At 43.4% G+C, this 14,477-nt stretch overlaps 1 protein-coding gene across 3 annotated transcripts in view; it reads right to left on the bottom strand.

The window, feature by feature from the left end:
- Positions 1-3,477: 3,477 nt before the first annotated feature.
- pdgfrl (platelet-derived growth factor receptor-like) overlaps positions 3,478-14,477 on the bottom strand; it is a 29,002-nt gene continuing 18,002 nt past the window's right edge. For 2 of the 3 annotated variants that reach the window (XM_078548452.1, XM_078548434.1), the window contains 2 exons: positions 7,592-7,731; positions 3,478-5,366 (listed from right to left, as the gene is read on the bottom strand). In XM_078548452.1, the coding sequence (XP_078404578.1) occupies positions 5,175-5,366; positions 7,592-7,731 (332 nt within the window). In that variant the 3' untranslated portion in view covers positions 3,478-5,174. The remainder of the gene's footprint in view (positions 5,367-7,591; positions 7,732-14,477) is intronic. The other variant, XM_078548443.1, reaches the window with a different exon arrangement.

Here is a 14,477-nt window from a genome sequence, read left to right as displayed (position 1 = left end):
CTACAAAGTCAATAAAAATCAATGAAACCAGAAGGCCCACCCACCATTGACCTAGGCACCGGAAGCGACAGCAGCAAACCCAGGCCTGTTGACCCTGCAAAGTCATCCTCACTAACATCTGGCGACTTGTACCAAAATTGGGAGAGCTGTTTCACAGACTAGTCAAGCAACAGCCTGACATAGTCATCCTCACGGAATCATACCTTACAGAACATGTCCCAGACACCATCATTACCATCGCTGGGTATGTCCTGTCCCACTGGCTGGACATACCCAGCAGAGGTGGTGGTACAGTGCTTTACAGGTGGGAGTTGCCCTGGGAGTCCTCAACATCAACTCCGGCCCCCATGAAGTCTCATGACATCAGGTCAAACATGGGCAAAGATGCCACCTGTTGATTTCCATGTACCATTCCCCCCGCAGCTGATTAATCAGTGCTCCTTCATGTTGAACACCACTTGGAAGAAGCACTGAGGGTGGCAAGGACAGAGAATGTACTCTGGGTGGGGTCTTCAATGTCCATTACCAAGAGTGGCTCAATAGCACCACAACAGACCGATCTACCCGAGTCCTAAAGGACATAGCTGCTAGATTGGGTGTGCGGCAAGTGGTGAGGGAAAAACATACTTGACCTCCTCCTCACCAACTTGCCTGCCGCAGATATACCTGTCCATGACAGTATCGGTAGGAGTGACCACCGCACAGTCGTCATGGAGATGAAGTCCCTCCTTCACATTGAGGACACCCTCCATCATGTTGTGTGGCACTACCACCATGCTAAATGGGATAGATTTCAAACAGACCTAGCAGCTCAAGACTGGGCAACCATGAGGCACTGTGGACCATCAGCAGCAGCAGAATTGTAAGCAATCACAATCTGCAACCTCAAGGCCTGGCATAACACCCACTCTACCATAACCATCAAGCCAGGGGATCAACCCTGGTTCAATGAAGAGTGCACAAGGGCTTGCCAGGAACAGCACCAGGCATACCTAAAAATGAGGTGTCAACCTGGTGAAGCTACAACACAGGGCAACTTGCATGCCAAACAGCATAAGCAGCAAGTAATAGACAGAGCTAAGCGATCCCACAACCAACGGATCAGATCTAAGTTCTGCAGTCCTACCACATCCAGTCGTGAATGGTGGGGGGATGATTAAACAACTCACTGGAGAAGAAGGCTCCACAAATATCCCCATCCTCAATGATGGAGGAGCTCAGCACATCAGTGCAAAAGAGAGGGCTGAAGCATTCGCAAATATCTTCAGCCAGAAGTGCCGAGTGGATGATCCATCTTGGCCTCCTACATGGTCCCCAGCATCACAAATGCCAGTCTTCAGCCAATTCGATTCACTCCAGGTGAAATCAAAAATCAACTGAAGGCATTGGATAGTGCAAAGACTATGGGCCCTAACAATATTCCGGCAATAGTACTGAGACTTGTGCTCCAGAACTTGCATGCCCCTAGCCAAGCTGTTGCAGTGCAGCTACAACACTGGCATCAACCTGGCAATGTGGAAAATTGCCCAGGCACGTCCTGTACACAAAAAATAGGACAAATCGAACCCGGCCAATTACTGTTCCATCAGTTTACTCTCGAGCATCAATAAAGTGATGGAAAGGCTCATCAACAGTGCTATCAAGCAGCACTTGATTAGCATTAACCTGCTCACTGATGCTCAGTTTGGATTCTGCTAGAGTCACTCAGCTTCTGACTTCATTACAGCCTTGGTTCAAAAATGGACAAAAGAGCAGAACTCCAGAGGTGAAGTGAGAGTGGCTACCCTTGACACCAAGGCAGCATTTGACCAGGTGTGGCATCAAGGAACCCTAGAAAAACTGGAGTCAATGGGAATCAGGGGGAAAACTCTCTGCTGGCTGGAGTCATACCTAGCACAAAGGAATATGATTGTGGTTGTTGGAGGTCAATCATCTCAGTTCTAGGACATCACTGCAGGAGTTCCTCAGGGTAGTGTCCTTGGCCCAACCATCTTCAGTTGCTTCATCAATGACCTTCCTTCCATCATAAAGTCAGAAGTGGGATTGTTCGCAGATGATTGCACAATGTTCAGCACCTTTCGTGATTCTTCAGATACTGAAGCAGTCCATGTCCAAATGCAACAAGACCTGGTCAATATCCAGACTTGAGCTGACAAGTAGCAAGTAACATTTGCACCACACAAGTGCCAGGCAATGACCATCTCCAACAAGGGAAAATCTATCCCTCGCCCCTTGATAATCATTGGCATTACCGTTGCTGAATCCCCCACTATCAACATCCTGGGGGTTACCATTGACTAAAAACTGAACTGGACTAGCCATATAAATACCGTGGCTACCAGAGCATGTCAGAGGCTAGGAATCATGCGGCAAGAAACTCACCTCCTGACTCCCCATAAAATTACCTTAGCGCTGCAAATTGGCCATTAGAACTGTTTTCAGTGGGAGGAAGGAGAATGTTGTAGCTTGCATTATGATCCTTTCCAGGCTTCAGCAGCTTTCTCAGAGTGGTGCTTGTATTCCAGACAATAATGGCATTGCTATATCAGTTGCCAGTCGCATTATTCACAAATGCAATCATTTCCTGGGATTATGAGGCTTTAGTTGATCATGTGCAACTGCCTAACAAATTCTGAGCCAAACACCATTCCTGACAGAAAATGTGCTCAGCGATCTTTTATGTGGTAAACTCTGTGCCATGGCATGAATTGGCCTCATGGGGGCAAATGAGCCTATATGGTATTAAAGAATATGAAAAGGATAAATATATATGTTGCATTACATGCATATAGATTTCGTGAAATCACTCACTGATTTCAGCCAGGCTAATACTGAGAGATTTCAAATGGCTTCATAGTTTCACAATGCGAGCTCCTGATCACAATCTTCTGGCCTTTGCTGGAAAATTTGTATGTGTGCATATTAAAGGATCATACTAGGTAATGTTTCCCCACCATGTTTGTTGAATAATCTGCCTGACACAATCTGCCTGGGGTCCCACATTAGAAATTAGTGAGTCCTTGGAGGGCTGTCAGCATCCAGAAATTTTCCGACTCCATTTCCTGCATTGAGTCAACAAGAACAATAATCTGCATTTATAGTGCCTTAAACTAGAAAATGTTTAGTAGAATGAAATTGTGGATCAATGAATCAGGTGCAGATGTGTGCACACCCAATTTTGCGGAATTCCTAATCCTCTGATTGTTACAATTAATGATCACAGAATCAGGAGGACTGTGAATCTGGGTGGTGAACTCAATGCCTGAGTCTTAAATATGCATTTGCATCTAGCAAACTCTCTTTTAATTAAAATGACCAGAAAATTAAGAATGCCTCAAACGAAGAAGCTGTCTTCTGTGCTTCGATAAATCATACTCTTGTCAAGGGAGACTGTGTGCCATTAGCAGGCCCTCCAAAAGTTTATCCCTTTTCCATAGCAATCCTCTGCAAAAGAGGAGGAAAAAAGCAAAACACAAATTCAACTTGGTAACTCTTTTATTAAATTTAATAACAGCAGTGTATAATAAAAAGTGTATAATATAATCATATACTGAACAATGCAATTCATTAGTATCATCTCTGGGGATTAGTTTGTTAATTTTAAAATTATTTACCAATGTAATTTTTTAAAAATCTGATTATCTTAACAGAAATAAAACAATAATGCAATACAAACTAATGTGGTATCAAGTTGCTTTGAATCCCTATCAAAATCCTTAAAATGTTTTACAAAGTAATAATGAATGGTTACTACATCAAACAGAACCTAGTATGTAAACAGTAATTATGAACAGGACAACAACTGAACCTTATCATTAGCTTTTAATACTGAAACCATTCTTTGCAGAGTGGAAATTATAATTATTTGTCTGAGGCTTATTTATTTTAAAAAAACATTTGTATAAGGAATTCAGCAAGTGAACAATAATTTCAAGACAAATAATTGTTTGCCAGGTCTGCACAGCATAACATTCATTCATTTTTGTTATATTGTCCTCGTCTTTAAACTATTTGGTAGCATCAAAAATAATGTTCTGCTATTTGTACAAAAGCAATGGTTGGTGAAAATACAAACAGTGCTGGAGGAATGGGCCTGCCAAGCAAATTCCTTCAGACCACCCCATTTAATACCATAAAATAATCTGTGCAAGGCAGAGCAGCGGTCCTGGAAAAAGCGATGAATTGCTTTCCGTAATCATACATCATTTATACATATGTAATTTGGTTATAACTCAGGTTTCATAAAAGTACAATCTTATATTTGAATTATTTAGCTCTGTAATTATCTTCTCTCCAAATGTAACCATTTTCTCTCCCAAAATATCAAATGAATCACTTTAGAATGTTTTTTTTAGAGGCAGTGTACAGTTAGCTTTTCCTTGTGTGTTTTCCTTGCCTTCTGAATAGGTGGTAAAGGTTAAGTAAGTGATTGAAAGGTTTATTATTAAAAACATATGTAATGTAGGATTCTTGTCATTCTTTGTGAATTTTATACACCAGATGTGAAACCTTAATGCTCAGAAATGGAACACAACATTTAAGTCAGCATCAAATGCTCTAGGGTCAGGAGCTGCAGACTTTGACTCCCTTACACACACCCTCAGACAACATTCCCTGTTTCCCATTCCATACATACCAACTCCTATTGCTAAATTAGTGCTAGTTTAAGTGCGGTGTATCCAAACTTAGTTGGATGCTGCTCACATACATTTCACTTGCAACCAACAGATAGAGAACACTTCAATTCCTTTAGTCTGGGCTGGCTTTCAACCCAGGGGGAAAATATAAATATTGTGGCACTTCCAAGTTTTATTGTGTTGTTACAGGGTTTGCCCTGCTTCAAAAAAATAAATATTGTTGTGCAGCTTATGAATTCCTGTGCATAACAAGGCTTTGGTGTAGAGTCACTTATATAATGTCATGAAGGCATATAAATGATATCTCAGTAATTAGTCTGCTGATACAAAGAACTGATGATAAACTTAATCTGGGTTATCTCCATTTTCCTTTTTAAACTGGGATGCTGCACCTAGAATATTTCAAGTCCTGAAGTGAGAGAAGAAACAAACATTCAACATGAGAATTCACTTAAGAAATAGGATACCACTCTGTCTGGCACATAAGTACAGCTTTGAATATTCCGCAGGGGAAAATATCACCTGATATGGGTTCCGTTAGTAATTAAAAAATAGTTGTGTGGCCACTGTAGTTTCTCCAATTAAATTTTGAGCCGTACAGACGTAATCCCCTATGTCAATAGTTTCAACATCATCAATGTATAGCATACTCTTTGACAGTCTGACAGTGTGTCCATTGTTCCGATCTATTAGTCTCCATTTTTCCGTGATAATCACTGGCCTTTCATCCTGTTAAAGTAAAACTAGTATCAGACCCTCCTTGATTTTTGTTATATTAAAGTAGCAACAGTGACAGATATAGTGGAAAAAAATAAATCCAGAAACTCTTGGCATAGCTTTAGCATGTTTCTTTGAAAATCACTACAATGACGCTTTTCTTACTTTCCTTCCATTCCCCGGTGCCAAGTAATGTTTCGCAGCTAAATGGACAAGCATATCTCTGCTACTGCTCCTCCTTCACTGGCTACCAGGAGTGTAAGATAGTGGAGCTGTGTTTGTCACAATACGAGAATGGCCCATATATGTGAGACTCTCTTTTTCTGTCTGTGCTAAATCACTGTTCACGCTTTGTTTTCTCCCTTTGATACCATGTTTAAGATTCAGACCGTCCTCCTGTGTGAGGACTCTCATTGTAAACCTGTACCCATCTTTGCTGTGGTTCAACAATGTTGACACCAGCTTACTGCTTCACTTATAGATGTATCTTTATAATTGTGCAGTTATAAATATTTAATATGTCAGAGACCTATGGATTACAGAAAATATAACTTGTATCATGTTAAAATACATAACCATAGAATGGGTTATATCAGATAAGTCACATTAGATATGTTAAACATATATATGTAAGCATCTTGGACTGAACTGTAAAGATCCGGCAGATTTCAGAATCAGTCTCTCCTTTGCACTGAGTTAGATGATCACAGCTGGACAATAGTGAAGAAACTAAAACTCACTTCAACATTCCAGAGCTATATAGCTGAAAAAGTCAGAATTCGACACCCTATCATATTAAATATTATAGCCAACTCCCTCTGTCAGAGGAAAACACTGTTGGATAAATGTTTAAGTTTGTATGCTCATGAAGGAAGGCCCTTATCCTCATAGTTTTCAGTTTTGTGATGTCTTTGCAGAAAACATTACAGGACTGTCTTGGAAAGATGTATCTCTTTTTATCTAAGTTGCATACAGCTACCCTGGGACCAGGGTGGAGAATGTAATTCAGCAAGTCAGCAAAGTGAGACATGTTTTAGTTTTAGTTGAGCTAATAAAGCATCTTACTAGCATAAAATGAGCATGCATAGCCTTTACTAATGATTTCTTCTCTCTCTTCCCATGTTTGATTCATACTGTGTTGCATTTTTACCTAAGAGGATAGAATACTGCACAATACTGAGAAATTGTACAGGAATCTAACAGGAAAATCAGAAATTTCCTGCAGTGATGCCTGCTCATGCAACCCTAATGTATTGACGGGTAATATTTCATGATGACAATATTCATTCTGATGAAAAGTCATCAACCTGAAATGTTAACTCTGTTTCTCTCTCCTAAATACTGCCTGACCAACTGAGCACTTTTAGCATTTTCTATTTGTATTTCAGATTTTCAGCATCCACAGTATTTTACCTTGGTAATACTTGGTGACTGCTCAGGGAAGAATTCTACAAGCAGTGGAGCAGAATTTGGAACTTTACTGTAATCTCTGCCTGCTCCACTACTTCCATGTTTCATTTAAAGTATGTTCATTCCCTTTTGTCAATGTTCTTAAAAATCTAGTATTTTTTGTGAAAAATTAATGAGACAAATCCAAATGGTACCCTACTTTTAACAATAAGTGTCAGAAATGCTGTTTTTTTAATAACCTTTTGAAAGGTCAGCTCATTGAAAACTACACATTTTCAATATGGCATAGAATTCATCTGAACATGGAACAGGAATAGGCCACTCGGCCCCTCAAGCCTGCTCCACAATTCAATAAGATCATGGCTGATCTGATAGTAACCACCCACCTACCCCCGATAACCTTTCATCCCCTTGTTAATCAAGAATTTATCTAGCTCTGCCTTAAAAATATTCAAAGACCCTGCTTCCACTGCCTTTTGAGGAAATTTCTCATCATGTCTGTATTACTCTAGCCGTGACCAGGTTCTGTTACCATAAATATTCCACAATCATTGAAGATATTAGAAAGGATGTGTTCTTTCTGTCTGAAAATACAGCTTAAGATCTGGATTTTCTCCAGATACGTTGCAAATACTTCAATGTAACAGATTAATGTGTAAATTATAGACTTATCATAATATGCCGATGTGACCCTTCACTTTTTCACTAGCTCCATCACAGTTTAGAAAAATATATGGGAACCTTGACTCCCATTCTGACGGATAAAAATCTATTTAATAAACGGTAAATAAAATGAGTTAGATATCGAGCAAATAAAAACATATTACTTGCTGTCCTGGATATTGCCAAGTGAAGTCCACCTGTAGGTCTGGGTCTCCCAGCACTGTGCAGGTCACATTGACTTGATCGCCACCACTTACTGCATTTGATGAAGCTGCAATACTTGTGGATGGAGGGCCACTGAAAGCTGCACACATATAAAACATGGTTCATTACTTAGTTAGTGGCAACTCACCTGAAATGTGATTCACATTTCACAAAGTAAACTAATTAATTTACCTGGGTAAAGTTCTAATGGCAAAACAGCTGTGTAAACAAAAAAATCACTGCCTATAATGTAAGTGAAAATGTTCTCATTTTGGACCATAAAGCAAAACTCATTTGTACAGAAAAGTTATGTTCAGGTTCTTTGATATTAATCACTTTGTAGTATAGAGCTACACTTATGGCTTTTGGAAATTATATTGATTGATTTTCCCTCATTTACCTTTCCCCTGGAGGCAATGACTCACATTAGGATGCAGTTTCGTATATACTGGAGGCTCCACAGTACCATACCCAAGTAACCATTTCTCATGTGTGAGCTTTAAGCAGCAAATGTTGGTGTGCTATTCTGCTATAGTGGGTGGAGAGGAGGGACCAGTTAACTCTGATATGTGTCTGAGGTGCACATTTTACATTGTGGTTCTCTGTATAATGATCACAGAAAGGGCTCCTCATTGATTTCTTTCTAATTCCTAATCAGGGTGTACAAACTAATTATAGCAGCCCATATTGAAGGTTTGGCTCATTCATAAGGTTGGGTATCACATCACTTCACCATTAGATTACTTTTTATAAAATCTGCCAATATATCTATACGTAAAATGGCATTAAGCATATATGAATCTGTTTGAACAATGTTCCAGGCACAATCACACTTTGTATTCAATTCATATTTGATTTCTCTGATCACAGCATGCCATTAACACAGAAGAGAACAAGCTGGTGCCTTATGATACCAGCAAATGAAATCTGATTATTCAACTATATTGCTTCTTAGAATTGAAGCGGAGTACTTAAAAAAAACTTCAGATTAAGTAAACATTAGACCTGACTTGAAAAAGAAAAGATCCTGTGATATTTCAGAATTAGTCTTGGGTAAGAGGACATGTATCAAGCAAAGCAAACTTGTACCATTTCAAATTGTCTATATCTCATTGGTTCCTGATGATGATGCAATTGTTAGGTAAAAATTGTAACCCTTATTCTGTACGTTGTATTCTTTAAAAGAGATGGTTCTGTACCACTATTTCAAATTACTGCCTTTGGTTATACAATTAATGTATGAATGGAAAATTAATACAGGAATTCAAGTCATTATGTGGGGTATGACACAGATTTATTGATAAGCAGTTCAATGGAATTCTGTCTTCAATAGATATGTACTACAAAGGATCAAGTCTTACCTGAGAATCAGAGTGAACCAATTGTTGAAACATTCAAGAATACACAGCAATAAACACATTACTGAATGTGGAAAGAATAAGTTGTCCTGTTGAAAGCCAATGCCGAATGAAATGAAGCTTGACCATTAACTTGCTACATTATTATTAATGTCGAAACAAACTAGATGATATTACAGCTTTTTATTTGAGCACTTCCTCTAAGCTGGTCCATATATTATGATGGTTTCAGCTAAATTCATTTATTTGGGAGCAGTGGATACCAAAAACTTCTAATTCAATGGGCAGCATTTTCCCAGAATTCAGCCAGGGGCCCTCGGGCACCCATAGGGAGGAGGATCAGCAGGTGCACGCTCCGGGGTCATCCACCCAGGTGACTCTGGGAGTGACAGGCCCATCTGACTCCCCCCTTCCTGTGACCTCCGCAGATCCAGCTTCACAGGCTGAGGAAGGTGCCACTGCCACACAGCAGGACTGGGGCCCTCCAAGTCTCGGCCCTCCAGAGGACGCCCGCCAAAGTCATCACAGACAGGGCGTCAGCAGGCTGCCTCCACCTCTGCTGTGGATGTCCGGGGAGCAACAAGACGTAGCAGCAGGGTTAGGAAAGTTAAGGAGAATTAGTTGCACAGCCTGGGCACGGATGTTAATCACTTGTACATAATGTTCACTATTGTCAATAAACTCCCAAGAATGTCTCCCTGCCTATGGCTCCTTGTTCTGATGAGCAGTATTCGTGTCACTCAGGTGTGAAACCTTTCTGCACAAGATAAAAGGCAGGTGTCTCAGTCCAGGGCCTCTTCCCTGTGCTCTGTGCAGCCTTCAGACCAAAGTGATGGTCCAGCCTTACACTCCTTGGAAACAATACTGATGCCTGCACCTCAGCGATGCTGGCCATTGCTGCCAGAATGTCAGGCATCACAGAGTTCTCTCATACTCTCTGTGTGCTCTCAGCACCTTTAAGGTGGGGCTGTCCCCCATCACACCAGCATTTGTGACCAGTGATGCTGTGCACCAGCTCCTGAAGGGCTGAGATGCTGAAGGCGAACACAACATCAGATGCATCTAGAGTTTCATGGCTACATCTCTGAGATGGTCCTGATCACGGGGTGCAAGCGAGCTGCCCTTGGCCAGTCAGGAGTCAGACATTCTCTGAGGCTATGTGAAGATCTACGGAGTGTCCTCACTGCATGTTGTCATCATCCTCCTGCGATCGAGCGACTATTAGGGTCTCCACTGCATCTCCATGACAGGAGCATTCTCACAGAGGGTATTGGTGCTGCCATAAGCCAGACTGGAGTCAAACATTCACAACTGCGATGTGAGGATCTACAGGGACACCTCACTGCATGTCATCATCATCCTCCACAAATCTAGCAGCTATGAGGGCCTCCCAAGCACGCCTGCCTTGACTAGCCAGTGCGAGAGCCTCATCCCCATCGTCGTAACCACCGAGGACCCCCTCACCCTCATCCCCGTCAGCGTCCTCCTCATCGGAGGAAACATGCAACTCCTCCTCAGCCAGCTCCTCTCCCCGTTGCAGCACCAGGTTGTAAAGAGCGTCGCAGACGACGATGATGCGTGACACCCTCTACAGACTGTATTGCAGGGCTCCACCAGACTGGTCCAGACACCGGAACTGCATCTTCAGCATCCTGATGGTCTGCTCCACCAAGTTGCGAGCTGCTGCATGAGCCTGATTATAGTGTCGCTCTGCTGCAGTCTGAGGCCACCACACGGGTGTCATCAGCCACACCCTCTGCGAGTAGCCCTTGTCTCCGAGGAGCCAACCCTGAAGCCTCTGTGGATCCTGGAAGACTGCAGGGATCTGCGAGTGACTCAGGATGTAGGCGTCGTGCATAATGCCTGGGAACCATGCACATACCTGCAGGATGAGTTTCTGGTGGTCGCATACCAGCTGCATGTTCAGTGAGTGGAAGCCCTTGCGGTTGATGAAGTCCACTGAGTGTAGCAACAGGGACCTGAGCACCACATGAGTGCAGTCAATCGCACCCTGCACCTGTGGGAATCCCGAGATCAGGATGAATCCAATGGCCCTTGCATTCTGGCTGTCCCAGTCCCGGGCGAAATGCACATAGTTGTGTGCCATGGAGAAGATGGCATCCATGGCATTTGTGGGTGGGGGTTTGTGAAATCCCACAGAGGTCAGCTGTGGAGCTCTAAAAGGAGCCACTTGCATAGAAATTGTGCGCTGTGGTCACTTTCACAGCCACTGGCAGTGGATGCCCTCCATGGCCCCTTGGCGCCAAGGCCTACAGTAAGTGGCAGATGGTTGGCAGATGGTAGACATACTCAGTTGTTGGTGACACTGGTTCTCAGTCATCTGCAGGAATGGCAGGGGGTGTCTATAGACCCTGGTTGTCACTAGGCGCCAACCAGCCATGTCTCACTGTCGCTCTTAGGCAGCGTGTGCGGGAGCCCTTGCTGCCCCTTCTTCATGAGGTTGCTGTTCCTGCCTTTGCGCGGCCAGGAGCCTCAGTCGCTGTCTCCTCCGTCTTCTATGGTCTCTGTAGACCATCAGGCATACAGCTAGGTCACCAGGATCCATGGTCCTGATGTGGTCCTCCTGCAGCATGAAAGAGAGAGAGACATGGTTATCATGGCTGTACTTAGCACCTTTCCTGGCCCTGTGTGGCCATCGCTTAATGCTTCCCAGAGAGTGCTGGTCACCCCTCGGATGGCCAGAGATGAGTGCGCTGCATGGCTGCCCTGTCAACCTGTGACATGGGGGACACTGGTCCAAACCGGGATGCTGAGATTGCAAGGGGCTGCAAGCTCCTCCAGCAGTGACTGCTACATGGCCAGTGTTGGTGAGGAGATTGTACAACGTGTGCAGTCCAACTGCTCCACAGTCCAATAAAGTGGTGGCGGACTTGAAGTCTGTGCTAGGGGTGGTATAAGGTATGGAGCGCTTGGTGGCCCTTTGGTGCCTCCGCAATGCTTGCATGGGCAGGCAGGCTAGGAGCCTGACACCAATCATATCACTGTGGCTGTGCCTGATCTGTCTCGGTTGCAGACGCATGATCAGTTTATACAGGTGTCCCTAATGTGTGGCTACCTCCCTCGCTTACCCTGCCCCCAGCTGTGCGCGGGATGCAGCGCCAGGGCAGCACTTGACGCCCCACCCCTCAGCAGTCACCTCAGAGGCTGGCCAGCAAATTCCCCCGGACACCTCCCACTCCTCAGCAGTCGCCTGCGGGGCCAGGCATCAGTTCCCCGCCCCCCCGCCTGAGGCCTGTAAACAACAGGTGAGCTGTGGAGAACACTGCTGTTCATTCACCTTAGTTCCCCTGAAGGCCGCCAGGTGCACGTCGCCTGCGTGCTGTTGTGAAACACATGCTTTCCCGCTGGCGTGGACGGATGATACGACGGGGTTCCAAGAGCCTGGCAGGAAGGCCTTTTAATTATATGCTGATATATTACAATTAGCTCCCCGCCGGCCGATGGTGGGAAATGCAGCCCATCGATGCAGAAGATCGCGGCTTGCCTTCACACCATCGTGAAGTGGGTCCCGCCATATTTTCCATCCACGCCACCTATCACACCCGTGGGCTCGGAAAATTCCACCCAATAGCATATCTCAAGTTTACTACTGACTTCATAAAAAGAACAGCTGATGGATTGACAATTAACAGAAATCACATTACCATATTTTGCATTTCTATTTTTAGCTTTCCCAAAAATTAAGACTTAGGGCAACACAGCATCTGAATTCCAAGATATCCTTGTTTTCCCTGAATATCTGGCTCAAGTTCTAATGCAGGCAGTAATTCACTCTTCATACATGATCATATTCTGTAGACTCTCTGAGAACTGTGCATGGATAATACAACAGAAAGTGACATTGCCTAACAAGCACTACTGTGAAGACTGGGGTGTTACAGTAACCTTTCACCTTTGGACTCTGGGTTCAAATCCAGGTACGGATGATGAGATGTCTCTGTCCTGTAAGGGGCCAATAAAAATTGTGTTTGGAAAGACTTAATCAATTGGTAGTGGATTAATTGAAGCTATTTTACTTGAACCTAAAAAATGGTCACTGAGTGCCAATTTCATTGAAGGGTTGTTTGGGAAATGTGTAGGGAGTTCTAAAGAAGAGTCATATTGGACTCAAAGAGTTAACACTATTTCTCTCTCCACACATGCTGTTAGACCTGCTGAGTTTTTCTAGCACTTGAATGTGTGGCTTCTGATTGTGGGGAGAAAGGATGAGGGATGCATAAAAGGTCAGAATTTGAGCAATGAAGAGTTCAAGATAGAAGGTTTGCAGAGCAAAAGGAGATGGAGAATACACTGGCTGTGAGTTTTGTGAAGCCATGGAGGGATTTGAACACAAGGTTGAGAATTTTAAGCCAATTAGACGAGCAAGGGTGGGTATAATGGGCAAGAATACATTGATGAGAATAAGATTTGGGCAACTGACTTTTTGATAAGCTGAAGTTTATAAAGGGCAGATGATGGGAGGGCAGCATCAGAAAGCCATTGGAGGAATTAAGTCTATGGGTAACAAAGGCATGAGTGAAGGTTCAGCAGCTGATGAGATGAAACAGGGACAGAGGCAGGTGAGGGAGAGGATAAGGGGTCAGCACTTGGGGAGGGGAAATGGGGTGACAGTGGTGTAGTGGTAATGTCACTGAATTAGTAATCCAGATGCCCAGGAATTTTAATTCAATTAATAATTCTGGAATCGAAAGCTAATGTCAGTAATGGCGACATGAAACTATCATTCCGTTTAGGGGAGGAAATCTGCCGTCTTTACTTAGTCTGGCCTAAATGTGACTCCAAATCCACAGCAATGTGGTTGACTCTTAACTCCTCTTTGAAATCACCTAGCAAGCCACTCAGTTCAAGGTCAATTAGGGATGGGCAACAAATGCTAGCCTTGCCAGCACACCCACCTCCCATGAAAGAATAAGGAAAAAAAAATTTTCAACACAGGGTTGAACAGGGCATCAAAATATGGGAAGCGAATGGAGTTGGTACGAAAAGTACAGAGTTTTTGTCAGGGGTGAAAGACAATGGTTTCAGTCTTCTCAATGTTTGGCTGGATGAAATTATAGTTCATTCAAGATTTAATGTTGGCCAAACAAACATCAAAGAGGCAGTAGGACAGTGAGAGGATTGTGGAGAGGTAGTCAGGTGTAATCAGTCTGGATATGGAAGCTAACTGCATGGCTTTGGATGATGTCATCAAGGGGCAGCATGTAGATAAGGAAGAAGTGACAGTGCAGGACTGGAAAGAGAAGCCATCACAGGGGATGTTCTGGCAGTGATCAGATAAGAGTGGAACCAAGCAAGGGCAGACCCACAGAGGTGGTGAACAGAGAATAGGTGTTAGAGGAGAATTGTGCAATTAACCATCTCAAGGTTGTAGAGAGCAAAAAGGAAGACAAAGAGCGATAATGCACCATGGCCACTGAGAAGGGAACTTCCATGAGTTAAAAACAAAGAACTACTGCAGATGCTGGAA

This window comes from Cetorhinus maximus, chromosome 1 (genome assembly GCF_964194155.1).
Source record: "Cetorhinus maximus chromosome 1, sCetMax3.hap1.1, whole genome shotgun sequence".
Lineage (NCBI taxonomy): Eukaryota > Metazoa > Chordata > Chondrichthyes > Lamniformes > Cetorhinidae > Cetorhinus > Cetorhinus maximus.
The sequence above is the reverse complement of the archived record's forward strand: the minus strand, read 5'-3'. Positions and strand labels throughout refer to the sequence as shown.